General features: G+C 54.4%; 5 protein-coding genes across 5 annotated transcripts; 2 read left to right on the forward strand and 3 right to left on the reverse strand.

The window, feature by feature from the left end:
• Nucleotides 1-766: 766 nt before the first annotated feature.
• On the forward strand, nt 767-2,393 carry SETTUDRAFT_43694 (uncharacterized protein; the record flags this gene model as incomplete). The annotated part of the gene is made up of 2 exons (XM_008031317.1): nt 767-1,557; nt 1,652-2,393. 2 exons carry the CDS (start codon nt 767-769, stop codon nt 2,082-2,084), a joined length of 1,224 nt encoding a protein of 407 aa, XP_008029508.1. The 3' UTR covers nt 2,085-2,393.
• A 252-nt stretch (nt 2,394-2,645) lies between these two features.
• SETTUDRAFT_121449 (uncharacterized protein) lies at nt 2,646-4,545 on the reverse strand. Its single transcript, XM_008031689.1, has 2 exons — nt 4,192-4,545; nt 2,646-4,130 (listed from the first exon to the last, which is right to left on the reverse strand). The coding sequence occupies exons 1-2, from the start codon at nt 4,506-4,508 to the stop codon at nt 2,843-2,845; spliced, it is 1,605 nt and encodes a 534-aa protein (XP_008029880.1). The 5' UTR covers nt 4,509-4,545; the 3' UTR covers nt 2,646-2,842.
• Nucleotides 4,546-4,770: 225 nt separating this feature from the next.
• On the reverse strand, nt 4,771-6,733 carry SETTUDRAFT_181030 (uncharacterized protein; the record flags this gene model as incomplete). Its single annotated transcript, XM_008031690.1, has 1 exon — nt 4,771-6,733. The coding sequence occupies one exon, from the start codon at nt 6,731-6,733 to the stop codon at nt 4,940-4,942; it is 1,794 nt and encodes a 597-aa protein (XP_008029881.1). The 3' UTR covers nt 4,771-4,939.
• A 1,698-nt stretch (nt 6,734-8,431) lies between these two features.
• SETTUDRAFT_43697 (uncharacterized protein) lies at nt 8,432-10,542 on the reverse strand (the record flags this gene model as incomplete). The annotated part of the gene is made up of 5 exons (XM_008031318.1): nt 8,432-9,363; nt 9,413-9,846; nt 9,899-9,952; nt 10,005-10,370; nt 10,446-10,542. 5 exons carry the CDS (start codon nt 10,540-10,542, stop codon nt 8,683-8,685), a joined length of 1,632 nt encoding a protein of 543 aa, XP_008029509.1. The 3' UTR covers nt 8,432-8,682.
• A 1,829-nt stretch (nt 10,543-12,371) lies between these two features.
• SETTUDRAFT_141231 (uncharacterized protein) lies at nt 12,372-14,107 on the forward strand (the record flags this gene model as incomplete). Its single annotated transcript, XM_008031691.1, has 2 exons — nt 12,372-13,645; nt 13,700-14,107. The coding sequence occupies exons 1-2, from the start codon at nt 12,608-12,610 to the stop codon at nt 14,105-14,107; spliced, it is 1,446 nt and encodes a 481-aa protein (XP_008029882.1). The 5' UTR covers nt 12,372-12,607.
• Nucleotides 14,108-14,654: the final 547 nt, after the last annotated feature.

Raw genomic sequence — 14,654 nt, forward strand, 5'->3', positions numbered from 1 at the left:
GTTGTTGTTTTTTCCAATGATGAGCAATAAGTGTATTATCAAATACCGACCTACCCATGGGGAACAAATTTAGTTCGATTACCTGAAAATCTTTGCATATACGACTCGGTTGTAACATTTGCATGCGTGACTTGTTTGCTGACTCCATGCTAGGTATCTAATGGCTCTACTACTCACAGCTGTCGATCGCCAGGTTTTCGTAAAAGGTAAATTACCCATTCATCTTGTCTTCCTCGTGCTATGATGAACACCAATTCATGCTAACTCAGAGGGGTCCGCCTCACTGATTGACAAACCATTCGAGACTTTTCATCTTTCGACTGATTGCTTGTTTTCTCTGATGCTGTACAACACGATTTGGTGGGCTCTGCTAACTTGCATCCAGATGACAGGTACTCGTTGCTCATTGTGATACGGCCTGGTTGTACTCAGCTGTGGCTCGGGTATGCTGCAATTTCATGAAGTTGCTGGGGTGGTTGTGCACGTTGAAGACAGGCATCATGATGACCCAATGTGGAGTTTGTAGTTATCAAGTAAGCGTGAATGCAAAGCTGTCATCTTCAAGGTTCACCTTCACTTTTTGGCGCAAGACGGGCCTGTTTCGTATTCTTCATAACGCTAGAGTGATGCACGTGGAGAACACGTGAACGCGCGTGTTGATGCTGAGGCTTCGGAGATTGCGGCGTGATTACCGCTAACCCTAAATATCTCGAAGCACATAATAAGGGCAGCCCATTCCAATCACAGGGATCAAACAAAGTGCACAATGGCAGCAAAACCAGAAGAAACAAGCACCGTACCTACCGAGGGCGCTGGGCTCTTCAGCGGACCCAACCAGGAGAAGCAGCCTGAGACTAGCACAACGGCTGAGCCCACACACAAGACGGATGACGTGGAGGCTGTTGACAGCGCGACTGCGGGTGTAGCTGACCTCTCCGTCGCCGAGAAAAAGGGGGAGGAGGAAAAGAAGGCGGAGACCAAGGAGGAGGTCAAGGAAGAACAAAAGGAAGAGCCAAAGGCAGATGACACACGGGCAGAGGAGAAGAAGCCTGAAGAGGCACCGCCAGCCGACACAACGACTCCTGCCGTCGCCGCACCGCCTGCTGACGCGCCTAGCGACGCGCAGCCCGCGGCCGCTCCCACAGAAGCCACCAGCGGCCCCGTCTGGCCCGAGACGGCGCCCGACCACCCGCTCACAAAGTTCTTCGACAGTTTCGAAGCCCTCGTCGCCTCGGCCCAACACAACGAGGTCTACGGCATCGAGCTCAGCGCCTCCAACGCCTTCCACACCAAGCTCATCCTGCAAAAGTTCCTGCGCGCCAACCAGAACGACGTGGAAAAGGCAAAGACGCAGCTGCTCGAGACGCTCAAGTGGAGAAAGGCTTTCGATCCCGTCAAGGCGGCCACCGAGACTTACGAAAAGACCAAGTTCGACGGCCTTGGATACGTCCTGCAGGTCGAGGGCGTGCCCGGTAGCTTGAATAAGAAGGATGTGGCTACGTTTAATATCTATGGCTCCGTCAAGGATAACAAGGCTACGTTTGGTGATTTAGACGGGTATGTAGTCTCTCTCTCTCTCTCTCAGCAGTTTCTCCACAACACACACACACACATTCGAGAAACCGCACGCGCTAACCAAGCCCTCTCACAGCTTCCTCCGCTGGCGCGTAGGCCTAATGGAGAAATCGATCCAAGCGCTCTCCCTCTCGAGCGCCAGCGTCCCAATCCCCAACTACGGCGAAGGGCCCGACCCCTACCAAGGCTTCCAAGTCCACGACTACCTCCAAGTCTCGTTTATCCGGCGCGACCCGCTCGTCAAGGCCGCGACAAACAAGACGATTGAGATCCTCGGCAACCACTACCCGGAGACGCTGTCCCGCAAGTTCTTCGTCAATGTCCCCACCGTCATGGGCTGGCTGTTCAACGCCATCAAGCTGGTCGTCGCAAAGGAAACGAGCCGCAAGTTTGTCGTCCTGAGTAATGGCAGTTTGCTGGCCAATGAGCTGGGTAAGAGCGTGCCTAAGTCCTATGGTGGTGATAGGCCCGAGTTGGTCGAGTCGGCTGAGACAATGGCTATGGCGTAGCTTTGAGCTCGCCTTCCCACGTATGCTGGATATATATATATATATATGATCGGTGGTCATCATTTGGAGAGAGAGAAAAAAATTGGGTGGATGTAATGGCAGGTGGTGGTGCGGAGACATGCAGCAAGTTTATTTGTAGTAGCCTTCTTCTTCTTCTTCTTCTTCTTCTTCTTCTTTTTCTTTTTTCTTATTAGGGGTTTCTGTTGTTTTCTGTCTATCTGTCTATCTGTTTTGTTTTGTTTTCTTTTTTCTGTTTTCATTTCTTAAGCAAGCGGGAGAGAAAAAGTAGAGAGAGAGAGAGAGAGAGAGAGCACTTCACCTGCGCGTCAAAAGGTTTTCCCCTGATATATACCCAATATTCAATTTTCTTCTTCTTCCAGCTGTGTGTGTGTGTTTTTTTTTACACTAAACGTCGTTTTTCCTGCCTTGTAGTTTTCCGACCAAAAAAAAAGAAGAAGAAGAAGAAGGTCTGTATTCTGTAGTTGATATTTAGCGATTGATTTTCTAAGAGTTTTTTTTTCGTAAATCATTGTAAGTAAGTAGTGTTATTTGAGAATTGTGTTAATTTGCTGTTTCTCTGGTACTCTACTCTACTCTACTCTTCTCTTCTCTGCTCCGCTACGCGATACTATGCTATGATATGCTACATATAACATGCCCTTCATCACCCATCATGGGCATAACCAAAATGTAATACACGCACAAGTGCTAGAAAGCGAAACTGTTGAACCGGCCAAGTAAATAAAAAAAAATCCGAATTACTCTTCTCTCTCCTTGCCTGTGACCACGTGCTCGTTTAGCAAAACGGCTCTATCGACCCAGCCCTCACCTCTGAGGACGCCAAGACCCTTTCTCACAACGCCGCTATTGATAGCGCGAGGCTCAACCTCATACAGGGCATTAACGAGGGCCAAGCTGGCGACGAAAAGGAAAACGTCGCCGTTGGGAAGACCAACCCACCAGCCATGCTTGACACCGACTTTCCACAGGGAATCCAGCGACATGCGTGCCGTGTAGAGGAAATTTGCTCGGCCGTTGCGGCGCGCGAGAAAGCCCCACAGGCCACCGAGCACGCCGCTGAGGAACCAGCGCTGCGTCGCGAGAAAGGTGCGGGGCAGCATGGATTGGAAGAGGCAGATGGAGCCCCAGCTGGTGCCGATTGCGCCGGAGAGGAAGAGCGACATGCGGAGGATGCGTTTGGCGAGCGAGTTGAGGGCTGCGATGGGGGACGCGAGGAACTCCTTGTAGCGGCGCAGGCTGAGGGCCGCGAAGAAGAGGGTGAAGAGGCGCGCGACTTTGGGGAATGCCTGGATCCAGTACTGGATGTATGTGCGGAGGCACGAGGGGTCTTGCGGGTGCAGCAGCGCGCACGAGAGCGATTTGATGGCTGGGTGGGCGGGCGACGTGATGGGCGAGATGCTGGCGAGGCGTTTTGGGAGCGTCTCTGCGGCGGGGAAGAGGATGGGCGAGACAAAAGGGGGCCAGCGCTGGCGCGAGATTTCCGCTAGGTTGTCTGCAATGGCAAAGGTGCCTGGCCATGGCGCGGTGCTGGGATAGTCAACAGGCCGCTTCTGGATGTATTCCGGCGAGTTGTCGAGAATGTGCTTGCCGAAACCCGAGGGGAAACAGTCGCGGTCAAAGACGAATGCATGGAGGAGTTGACCGCATGCGACAGGCATAATCATCCACGAGCCGAACCAGCTGGGCCTGTTCTTCATGTAGCCCTGTTCTTCGAGGTAGTTGTAAGCGAATTCCAGGGCGCGCGTCATTACGTAGATGGCCATTGTAATGCGCAGTTGGTCGCCGGGATACACGGCGAGGAAGAAGCCTGCTAAGCTGGATCCAATCGCCGGCGCGAGTCTGGACGTCAACGATCGGGATATACGGGGGTTCCGCCGCCGAAAGGAGCGCGCTTCATTGCTGAGAAGGCTCTCGCGGATGCGCACAAAGACACGTCGGAGCAGCCGATGGAAAAGGAGTATCAGGGCGAGCGAGCTGCTGAGACGCACGTTGGGTGACTTCCAGAGGGGTATATGGGCTTGTTTCCTGCAAGCCGTCAATAAATGTCCCTGGAGATAGTTTTTAGAGAGAGGAAAACAGGCTGTACCTCTTTGCGGTCCCTGGCGATAACAGCCGCGTCTTGATGACTTCCCAAGCCTTCAGCCCCGACAGCGTCACGATGCCCAAGCGCAACGCGGCACGGAAGGCGGCGACATTGTAATCGTCTCGTCCTTGGACAATGGCGTCGTAGCGCTTGGGGTGTATGCTGCGCTTCTTCACGACGGGCGCGCGCGAAAGGAGGTACTGGTGCAGCAACTGATATTCCTTTGCCGAGATGGTGTAGCGGAGCGCATTTCGCAGTATCGGGTCTATTGGCTTCGGATTACCGGGTGGCGAGGGCTGCGGGGCGCTGGCCGACGACATGCTGGACGTCTGGTGCGTTGTGCGCCGGGAACATGGCTTGCTGGGGGGGGTTGTGGAGGTGTTGTTGGTATTATGGGCGGGAAAGCTAGTGTCCATGACGGACCTCGGTTCATGGAACAGCCCCCACCCCCAGTTTTATTCACATGCGAGAGCCCACATGCTATACACGCTACCGACTTGGCTCTTCCTGTAGGATTTCTGGCAAGAACGTCACTTGAAGGCACGGTCAACATGGACATGTTGGAATGAGCAATTATACATTCAAGATATAGAAATTTTTTGTTCCTCCTTTGCCTACATTTCAAGAAAAGACATCTGGTATTACCACACATTCCGACATCTAACATGAGCCGTGCGTCGTATATTCCACGGGGACATGAAGCTAGTATACACCAAGAAATGATGGTGCAAAGACCATACAATAAATATTATCACAAAGCAAGGAAAGCGAGGACTGCACCGAAGAGAGCGCCCTGGGGCACGACGGTGAGCGGGGAGGCGATGCCACTGAACTGAGCCGGGGATGAAGGGCGGAGAGACGTGGCAGTGGCCACGTTGGTGCCCATGGTGGTAGGGTAACGAGTGGGTGTGCTGCCGGTGGGGTAAGCCGGGACCGAGGGTGGAGGTCCAGGTACAAGAGCCACAGGCTGGTTCGGGGTGTTACCAGGGGCCGGGGGAGTAGTGGCGAAGTGGACCTGAGGAACAGTGACGGTGGTGGCGTTGTAGGTGACAGCGGTGTAAGGAGTCTGTCCAATAGGTGTGCTAGAAGCAGCAGCAGGGACAGAGGGAGTACCGGCAGGAGGGTTGGATGCACCGCCAGTGGGGGGCTTAGCAGGGGGAGTCGTCTGACCAGTAGGAGGCACAGCGGCATAGCTGGTCTGGGTAGCAGGAGGAGCCGTAGAAGAAACCGCCGGAGGAGACGAAGGAGGGTTCAAAGGAATGTATGAAGGGCAGCCTCCAACAATCATGGGGTTCTTCGGGACGTGCTCAGCGCAGATACCAATGAAGTACTTGAGAGCAGTGCCAGCATCCTCATCGCTTGGGCAGCGAGCCGTAATACAGTCAATCACTTGTTGTGTGAACTCGGGCTTGACGCAGTAGCACTTGGAGTCGGTGTTGTCCTTGCATTCACCAGCAGTGACTTGGAGCCATGAGTTCAAGCACTTGGGAACGACATCGGTGACGTTCAGAGGTGGGTAGCTGGGCGTGGATGGCACAGGAGGGAGAGAGCCGGCTGGAGAGCTGGCGGGAGAGCTGGGGGCAGGAGCGCTGGGAGCGCGGGAGCTGGTAGTAGCGAGAGGAGTCTCAGAGGTGGGAGGAATGGAGACGGATTTTACGACAGAAGAGGGAACCGAAGAGGGAACCTGAGCAGGGTAGCTGGTCGTTGTGTTGGCATAAGGAGCGGAGATTACAGGCTTCGAGACGACAGGCGACGAAACGGCAGGCTTCGAGGCTGCAGGAGTCGAGATGACAGGAGTTTGGATGGCGGGAGTAGAAGCCTTGGGTGTAGAAACACCAGGAGTCTCAACAGGATAAGACTTGCAGTCCTCTCCCTTGCAAACAGACGGAGTGCTCGAGACGGGAACGGGAGTCGAAGACTCAACCTTTGGTGTAGTCGTAGTCTTGGGAACATCAGGCACGCTGGGAGTTGTGTACGGCTTCTCGGGGCTGCAGTCGAAGCCAATGTTGTGGAAGCCAATCTCGCACGAGTCGCCGCTCTGATGCTGGCCACCGAGGTAGATGTCGACGCCCGTAGCGCCACCGCACTGCGTGTTCTGCAGAGTGGAGCCGCCGGCGCTGCAGCTGCTGCGCTGCTTGCAGATGGAGCCATCCTTCATCTTGTAGTGCAGCTCGAGTTCGGCGTCGAACTGGGCCGAGACGTCCATGTGGCTGATGGAGAAGCCGCGCTTCTCGCAGCCGAAAGAAGCGGGCTTCTGCTTGGAGACTGTGTTGGTGATGCATTTGCTGCCAAAGGTGCGCTTGGTCAACGAGTCACGCTTGCCAAAAGAGTTGGAGCACTTCCAGCCGCCCGAGAAGTTGAAGTCACCGTAGCCGGAGACTGACTCGCCGTCGGTGAGATCAGACCAGTTAAAGCCACCCTTTTGCTTGTCACTACACTCGTTGTTGCTGTAGTAAGGCGTGTTGAAGTTGTCGAAGAAGTCCCAAGTGGCAGCGACCTGGTGGGAGGCCAGGCCCGTGACGAGAAGGGCATAGGTAGCCTTCATGGTGGTGGATAGGGAGTGAATAGGAATAAGATGTCGAGTCAGGTATCGAAGCAGAATGTAAAGTGAGTGTGTATGGATACCGCGCAGGCCGAAACGAATGATGGCCTGGGAGGAAAAGCGAATGTAGCCTAAAAGAAGGTAATGTATTCCACCTGGGTAAGGAAAGGAAAGAACCGAGCTGTGATTAGGATGAAGGCTGAGGTGAGCCTGAAAAAAGAGGAACAGCCAGGATAGATATATGCTTCCTTGGCTCCAAGAAAAGGACGAAACAAGCAAGCTTGAAACATTGTCAATGGATTGGACAAGTCGACAGTCGGGGCCTTGGGATGCTCAGCCACGATCAGGCAGGTCTGAATAGGCTCGCCCATCCACAGTTTGCCGTCGGTTACAAAACGACCTAGGGAGTGAGAGTCATGGTCGCCACGGTTTAGGCGATGGGGGTACGTTGTGAAACGGTCTAACCTGTTTCGTCTAAATGGAAAATCCCCATGCGGACGCGGGGCCAATAGCGCGTAGAGGATGTGTTCATGGGGGGTAGAAGCAAGCGTCAAGCGAACGGTCGAGGATGCCTCAAACAGGGCCAGCGTTGACGGCTTTTTTTTTGCCTTTGCAACCTTCTTCGGGCGCCTCGTTGACGTGGTGTGGCCGCCGCCACAATCACGACCTTTTGCTTTTGGCAGTCGTCATCAGTTGCATGCAAAGACGAATGTAAGCATTGGCGAGAAGGCCCCGTTCCAGTTCTCGCCCGCTTGCTTATGCCCGCTGGCCTCTCGAGCCAACCACCATGGCCACGCCCCTCGTCTTGCCTGCGCATGTCCGGAGCGCATGATTATAGCCCGGATCGCTGTCTCGCCCGATTGGGATTCTCGGCCGCTCTGGGGAGTGGAGTCGAGGCACTGAAGGCGAGACGCCGTGGCCAAAAACAGCGCTGCGTGTTTCACGTGCATCACCCGCCGTGCGCGCACCGACCAACCAGCGTCAGGAACACCAAGCTTTGCGCGACGACGGCTCTGGGGCCATGGACGCCATGTGTCTCGAATGCTTGGGGGCAAAATTAGAAGGGTGTTGTCTTCTGGATAAACAAAATGACACCGCCAAGCCCACATGGCTGGCATGCCGTCTGCTGGGCGCGCACACTCTCCCGCGCGCTCCCGCTGCGGATGCGTGCATGTGGATGCGCCCCATCGGCAGACTTGTCAGAATATCATCCATCCCATCCCTATATCACTGCGGCCCAATGTTATAAAGCCCTCTCCCAACATGGACGCGCCCCTTACATGTCACAGGGATGATGGATGTTCGGCAGCTTTCAGAGACGGCATGATGAACCTGTCACCGGCACCTTCGCAAACATGTATCAAGCAGGGATGCACAGCCGTGGCTGTGTCAGCTTCCGGGTAATAGAGTCCTCTTTTCCACCACACGAGAGAACCACAGCGTACCATCACCCCGTCGTCGACCTAGCACCATGGCAGAATCCATCCTTGAAAACACGCCCATGCACGCTCTCTCCGCCCGCCCTCGGTCATTCTACAAATCAATAGTTTCAAAAACCGAGCCATGTTGCCCGTCATCATTCAAGGACCTTGCATGAACCATACCGCTTTATGCCCGCAGCCTGTCCTTGCTGGTCCACCACGACACTGTGCAGAAAAAGCATCACGTCGAGAACATGAGCACGAGTGAATGCATGCTATTGCTATAAATGCCCTGAGAAAAGCCATGTGTGAAAACGCTACCAGCGCGAGTGAGCATGTCTTTGCAAATGTCGACATGCCATGCTATCCTCGCCAAACGCCAGTGCCCATGTACCCATCCGCCATTCTGGTATCGTGAATCCCACAACGCCGTCCAATTGCATCGCTATTCCTCAGTCTAGACAATGCAGGAAAATGCTGGAAAAGAAAACAACCACTTGTCCTGAAACCTCTCCTGCAACCGTGCATTTGTCAGGCTGCGTCTTCGACCACAATGTGTACCACTTCGCTTCGCCGGCGCTCGACGAAGCTGCATCGGGCTGCAGGGCGCACTTGAGCGCTACACTCATGTGCTGCGCGATTGAGAAAAGGCACCTGGAGCGCTCCGAAAATCGCGACCAGGGCAGAGCACCACCATGCCAACGGTGTGAACCGCAGCTCGATGGACAACCCGTAGAGCAATCCTGCAATGGGGCTAGCGACTGTGCGGCAAGCAGCACCTGTTGAAGCAGCCAGTCCATTGATCTTTCCGAGGTGTGCCTTGTCGGGGGTGGCCTCTTTGATCATAATGAGTAGCAGTGGGAACGCCAGAATCGATGTTAGATTTCGCACCGTCAGGCAAGCAAACAAACCCGGGTAAAGGGTATTCTCAGGAAGGAGTTGCAAAAAGGGCACAATGAAATACGCAATCGGATGCGCCAGTGTGACAATGAGCAGTAGTCTCCATACGCCAAGACAGTCAGCCAGCACAGGAAAGACAAAGGCCTGGATGACGAGCTGGATGATGCCGTTGAGAGAAAGGATGATGCCGACTTGCTGAATGGGGATGCCAAGACCACCGCCCAGAGAGGACGAGGTTATGTCTAGTGCATTCATATCGTCGTGGGCACGCTTATCCTGGAGAAAGATGGGTAGAAGGTGGTCGTATGTCATCTGTAGCAGTTAGTATAAATAAATTTGCTAGAGTGACTCGCTGGCTTACCGAGTGGTACGTGAAGATGCCCAGCGCTATAACAAACATAATCACAGGTCGTGTAAAGACTTTGTCGTTGGCTGGTTGTTCGATCCAGTCTCCGTTGGAGCGCACACGCCAGATTTCGTCGCGCTCAACCTCGACTGCGTTGAAGGTTCCATACGACTCTGCCGTCAGGTTGGCCGCAGAGTCTGCGGTTGCGCCTTGAGCGGGAAGGAGCGGGGTCTCTGCAACAGCCGCATCGTACTGTTGGAAAAACCCGTGGGGTTGCTTGTCGGGGTGGGTTTCATCCAAGAGGAAATATGCCATGAGAATCGACAGCAAGAGAAGGGAAGCGCAGATGATGTTTGGCAAGAAGTACGGGAACTTGGCAAAGAGGCCCGTAGGGCTGAAAACCGAGGGGAAGTTGCGTGCAGGCTCGGCAAAATAGCCACCGATCGAGGCTATGGCAGTCAGCGATTGGGGGTTTTGGAGCGGGGGGAGAGTACGACTTACGGCCTATGATGGTACCAATGCTCCAGACGAATGGCATGACGGCGTACGCCTTTGCTAGTAACCAGTCAGCATCCCAATTGTTTGCGGCGCACGTTGCTGTACTCACGCTCGTGTTCAGGCTTCTTGACTAGTTCTCCCACCATGGTCTGAATGACGCCAATGTTTCCATTGAGGGCACCGCCAATGATTCTGCCAACGAGTGCAACCCAAAAGTTGGGGGCTAGACCAACGAGTAGCAGAGAGGACATTGTGCCCAGACATCCGAGTATGACAACGGGTTTTCTACCTACGCGGTCGGAAACACTGCCCCAGTACATGCCGCTGCAGGCCTCTGCGAGCGAAAAGGCCGAGATGAGCAGGCCAGCGAAAAAGGGCGCGTTTGTTTCAGTGCCCACATGGAAGGCGGAGACGAGCTTCCAGGCATATGGAAGAATTGAAGTGAGCGCAATTGGCTCGGCGACTCGAACGAGTGCTGCATGGCCATGTCAGTGCAAGGCTCGGGCTGGGTGCATGTGACAATGCGGGCAGCGCAATAGGGGGCACATACCTAGGAGGCCGAGTTGGGCGGCGGGAAATCTTTCGTCGTTGTTGTCGGCGGGGGCATTGGGAGAACTAGTTCTTGGGGGATTTGTGAGAAATGGCATTCTGCAACCTGGTATGAATCTTACGGCTTCGGCCAACACGCAGTCGTGGTTTTGAGCTCGGGGCGGCGCGAGGGGTGCTATGTGAGTAGAGCTCCTGCTGCGGTTGGGCCTGGATTCACGGGCAAAGAAGCAAGCAGACAGACAAGACGAGAGCGAGTGCGAGTACCGTGGGCGAGGGCAGAGGGGAGCGATAGCGGTGAGTGTGCTAAGGAATACAGAAAGAAGGGTGGTGGAAGGAAAGTTCTGGTCGGTGTTGGCCTCCGAGGCGCCACTAGGACGGGAGGATCGGCAGCGTCCCAGTGGCAGACGCCACCTGGCAGGCCTTGCCCATTGCCATTGTCCTATCAATACTGTCGCCGCGCCAGCATTCTCGCCTCCCGCCGCCCCATGACCAACCAACGCAACGCTTGCCATTATTACTTTGGCGATAGTGACAGCGCTGGCAGTCTCACGCCCGTTGATTTCCCCATACGGCGTCTGCATGGCGCGCTGGGGAACCTGGCTCCCATCCTCACCACCCCCCACATGGCGGCGCCCCAACGGGTTAGCGCGCAGCCTTCAACACACGACCTACGCCTAGTACGAGGTTGGCGGCTCTGCGGCATCCTCGTCGCCGTGACATCGGCCTGCGACGACGTCATGGCCGCCTTGTGTGCATTTGCATCGCCATGGTGCGCTGTCGGGTGTCGCATGGCGAAGCAACAAGCTGCGCATCCAAGCAGCAAGTCGCCGGCCACGGGACTGCGGGCGCCTGGCGCGTCTGGACGAGGACACACGGGCCACTCACCGCCATCATGCGCACAAGTCGGGTGAGTGATAAGACACCCTTCACCACACACTAGATGGGTCTCGTCTCCTGCATGCACGCCGGCCCGGCCTCTGTATGCCATGGATGCGCTGGTCCAGACCCCTACCCCCATTCCGCCGTCTTCCCACATCGTCCGATATCTGTCTCTCTACTTACATATACGGAATATCTTTCCATAGCCCTACTTAGTCTCTTTATCTCCGTCTCCCAACACGAGAAAGTATGCTCTCGCCGCTACATCACGTGACTGCTCACGGCTCTACTTGGCTGCAGCTGCTGCTCTACCCATTTTTACTGCTGCCATTATGTAGATGCTTACTTTACAATCAAATATGACACACCGCGACAAGTTCAATTTCACATCGTTGGCAGCCTGGATGCACCTCTAAATTTAATAACTGTTCCACCAGACAGTATCAACCACGGCTTGGCATGACCATCAGAAAGACCCTTTTCGACTAGACCGCCACCCTTGTTAAACCCCAGATGCAACAACACCAACGCACCCCGACATAAGCCGCCCCTCTCGTGCTCGTGTGCTGCATTGCCTGTTGATGTTGTGCTCACATCACCCTAGCACCGATTCGTTAGCTCCCGCAAAGGCCCACCACACTGCATCGCCTGCCCTTGAGCCTCATCGCACATCGCCTCACCACCCCAACACGCCATACACGTCGTCAAGCCCAAGTTTTTCGCCGACACCCACCAAACCGGCCCAGTTGTGCCCTTGCATTCTGGCTTCCGAACTGCGGATGCTGCCAACGCGTTGCCAAGTGGCAAGACGGGTCCGGCAAATTTCTCGAAGAGTTTTACGTGATAATGTGGATCTGAACAGGACACGGGCGGAGGCTATTACTCACCACGACCCACCGAGCTCATCAAAACACAAAATGCGTCGGCTACCGACCATACAACAAGCGACGTTTGCGTCTCTCTAGTCCGCTTGTAGCCCTATGGTGCCTTTCCCCCACAAACTGCACTCCGCTCTGGCAGACATGATAGCATGGCCATGTCTTTCGAGGGTCCGCCGTAGTGGCCGGACCGCAGTGTTGAAAAGTGGTGCTTTCACGAGGCGATCTTGCTAGGGTCAGGTCGGCCGCTAGCAGACATTACGTCCTAGGATATGTTGACCATGGCCGATACAGGAGGTCTCTTGGTTCAAAAGACGATGCTTCGCCGTTTCTCGGTCGGAACCAAACTATTCTCAGTCTTGTACCTTGTTGTACCTCATTCTGCATCATTACCGCCGCTTCAGCCATGGGTCTGAAGACCTTTCTCAAAAAAGAACACAAGGCGCCTTCCAGTGAGGATTTCGCGCCCGACTCGGAAAAGGACTTGGAGACGTACGGACACAACACCGACATCACGACTGGTTGGACGGGCGATGGCTTCCCAGGAGCATCTGAATACCCCCATACCCAGGGAGAAGACTACAAGACGCTGGGTCGATGGCGAGCCTGCGTAATTCTCATCACGATCGAGGTTGGAATTGGCATTCTCAGTCTCCCTCAGGCTCTCCAGACGCTGGGTCTTATCCCAGGCATCATCGCCATCTTGGGCTTTGGCGGCCTCACAACCTATTGCGGCTATATCCTCCTCCAATTCCACAACCTCTACAAAATGACCACCAATCTCGTCGATTGCGCCTTGTATGTTGGGGGGAAGCCGTTCGAGTATTTTCTCGGTGTAGTCTTCATTTTCAACCTCGTTTTGATTTGCGCCTCGGTCAATGTGACCCTGTCAATCGCTCTCAACACGCTGTCGGAGCACGCTCTCTGTACCGTGGCTTTCATGGCCTTTCCGCATATTGTCTGCTGGCTGCTAACCATTCCACGGAAACTCACCTTCGCCGCGGCGGCCAGCTGGGTATGCACAATTTCCACCGTCGCTGCAGTCATGATTGTCATGGTTGCACTCGGTGTCTCAGGACCAGAGGCACCTCCTGGATTCGAGGTTTCCATAACGCTCATTGGAAAGCCGACGTTCATTCAAACCATCAACGCACTGTTGAACATTGCATTCGCCTTCGCGGGAAACCAGTCCTTTATATCTGTAATGGCGGAGATGAAGGACGCCTCCAAGGACTTTCCACCAGCTCTTTTCATGCAAAAGTCATTCGAAGTCGTCATATACATTATTGTGGCCTGCGTAATTTACGGCTTAGCCGGCGATGCCACCACCTCGCCTGCTCTGGGCTCTGCCCCCAAGATCACGGCTAAAATCGCCTATGGCATCCTGATCCCCTCAATTCTGGGTACGGGTCTCGTCATTGGCATCACAGCTATCAAATACATGGTAGGTACCCGCCTTTTGTCTTGTCCAACGTCAAAAACTAACGCTTACTTGTAGTACATCACCATCATGCGCGCCACCAAGCCCGACCAGGTCAACGTGCACAACGCCTTCACATGGACGCTATGGATCGGTCTCGGCGCGCTCTTCTGGACCGTATCCTTTGTCATCTGCAATGCCGTCCCGATCTTCTCCTCCATCCTCAACATTTCCTCCGCCGTCTTCGTCTCGTGGTTTACTTTTGGCTTCACCAGCATCTTCTGGCTGCACATGAACTGGACCACGCAATGGAGCACGCCGCGCCAGCGATGCCTCGCCGTCATCAACTACTCCATCATGCTCATGACGGTGTTCCTCATGATTGGCGGTCTCTACACGTCTCTCACGGCGTTGATCGACATATACAACGACCCGAATAGTAATCTAAGCGCGCCTTTTAGCTGCGCCGATAACAGCTTATTCTAGCGCTGACAACGACGTATCTAGTCTGTTCAATTCCAAAGCTTATTTTTTTTCATAGTCCAACATTCGTTGTTTATTTGTGTCTGGGCTACGTCGTCGTGAAACACTGGGGCCACTGGTTGCGCAACGACTATGACGTCAAGGCACACATGCACATAGGAACTCGCAAAGCAAATCCTCCACCTCTTTTCCTGAATGACGCGGCAAACCTAAAATGTCCTTCTTCCTGGCTCCACATTATAACATCACTGCGCATGCACATGAGACCTGGAGGCGGGTCATAGCGATGGCAATGGCACTACCGCTACGATGCTAGTCCCACAGGAGGAACCACAGCGCCACATTCTGGGCCATGGGTTCTAGGCTAGGACGCAACATCCACAGGCCGACCCGCCGCCGTGGCGATTCCCATATGTTGTTTCACAGCAGAGTTGCAAAAAAAAACATCAAGAGTTCTGCTCTGCTATGACATCTGATGAATACTCGTAATTTCGAGTCAGGCACGACTCTCCGCACCACAGCTACCTTCAATCCCATGGACAACAGATGC

Source organism: Exserohilum turcica, assembly GCF_000359705.1.
Source record: "Exserohilum turcica Et28A unplaced genomic scaffold SETTUscaffold_6, whole genome shotgun sequence".
In the NCBI taxonomy this organism is placed as follows: domain Eukaryota; kingdom Fungi; phylum Ascomycota; class Dothideomycetes; order Pleosporales; family Pleosporaceae; genus Exserohilum; species Exserohilum turcicum.

Bases quoted from the DNA above. Each gene is read 5' to 3' on its own strand.
- SETTUDRAFT_121449 (XM_008031689.1), bottom strand. From the start codon at position 4,508: ATGTCGTCGGCCAGCGCCCCGCAGCCCTCGCCACCCGGTAATCCGAAG. The intron at 4,131-4,191 runs GTACAGCCTGTT...GACGGCTTGCAG, and splicing joins TCGCCAGGGACCGCAAAGAG to GAAACAAGCCCATATACCCC.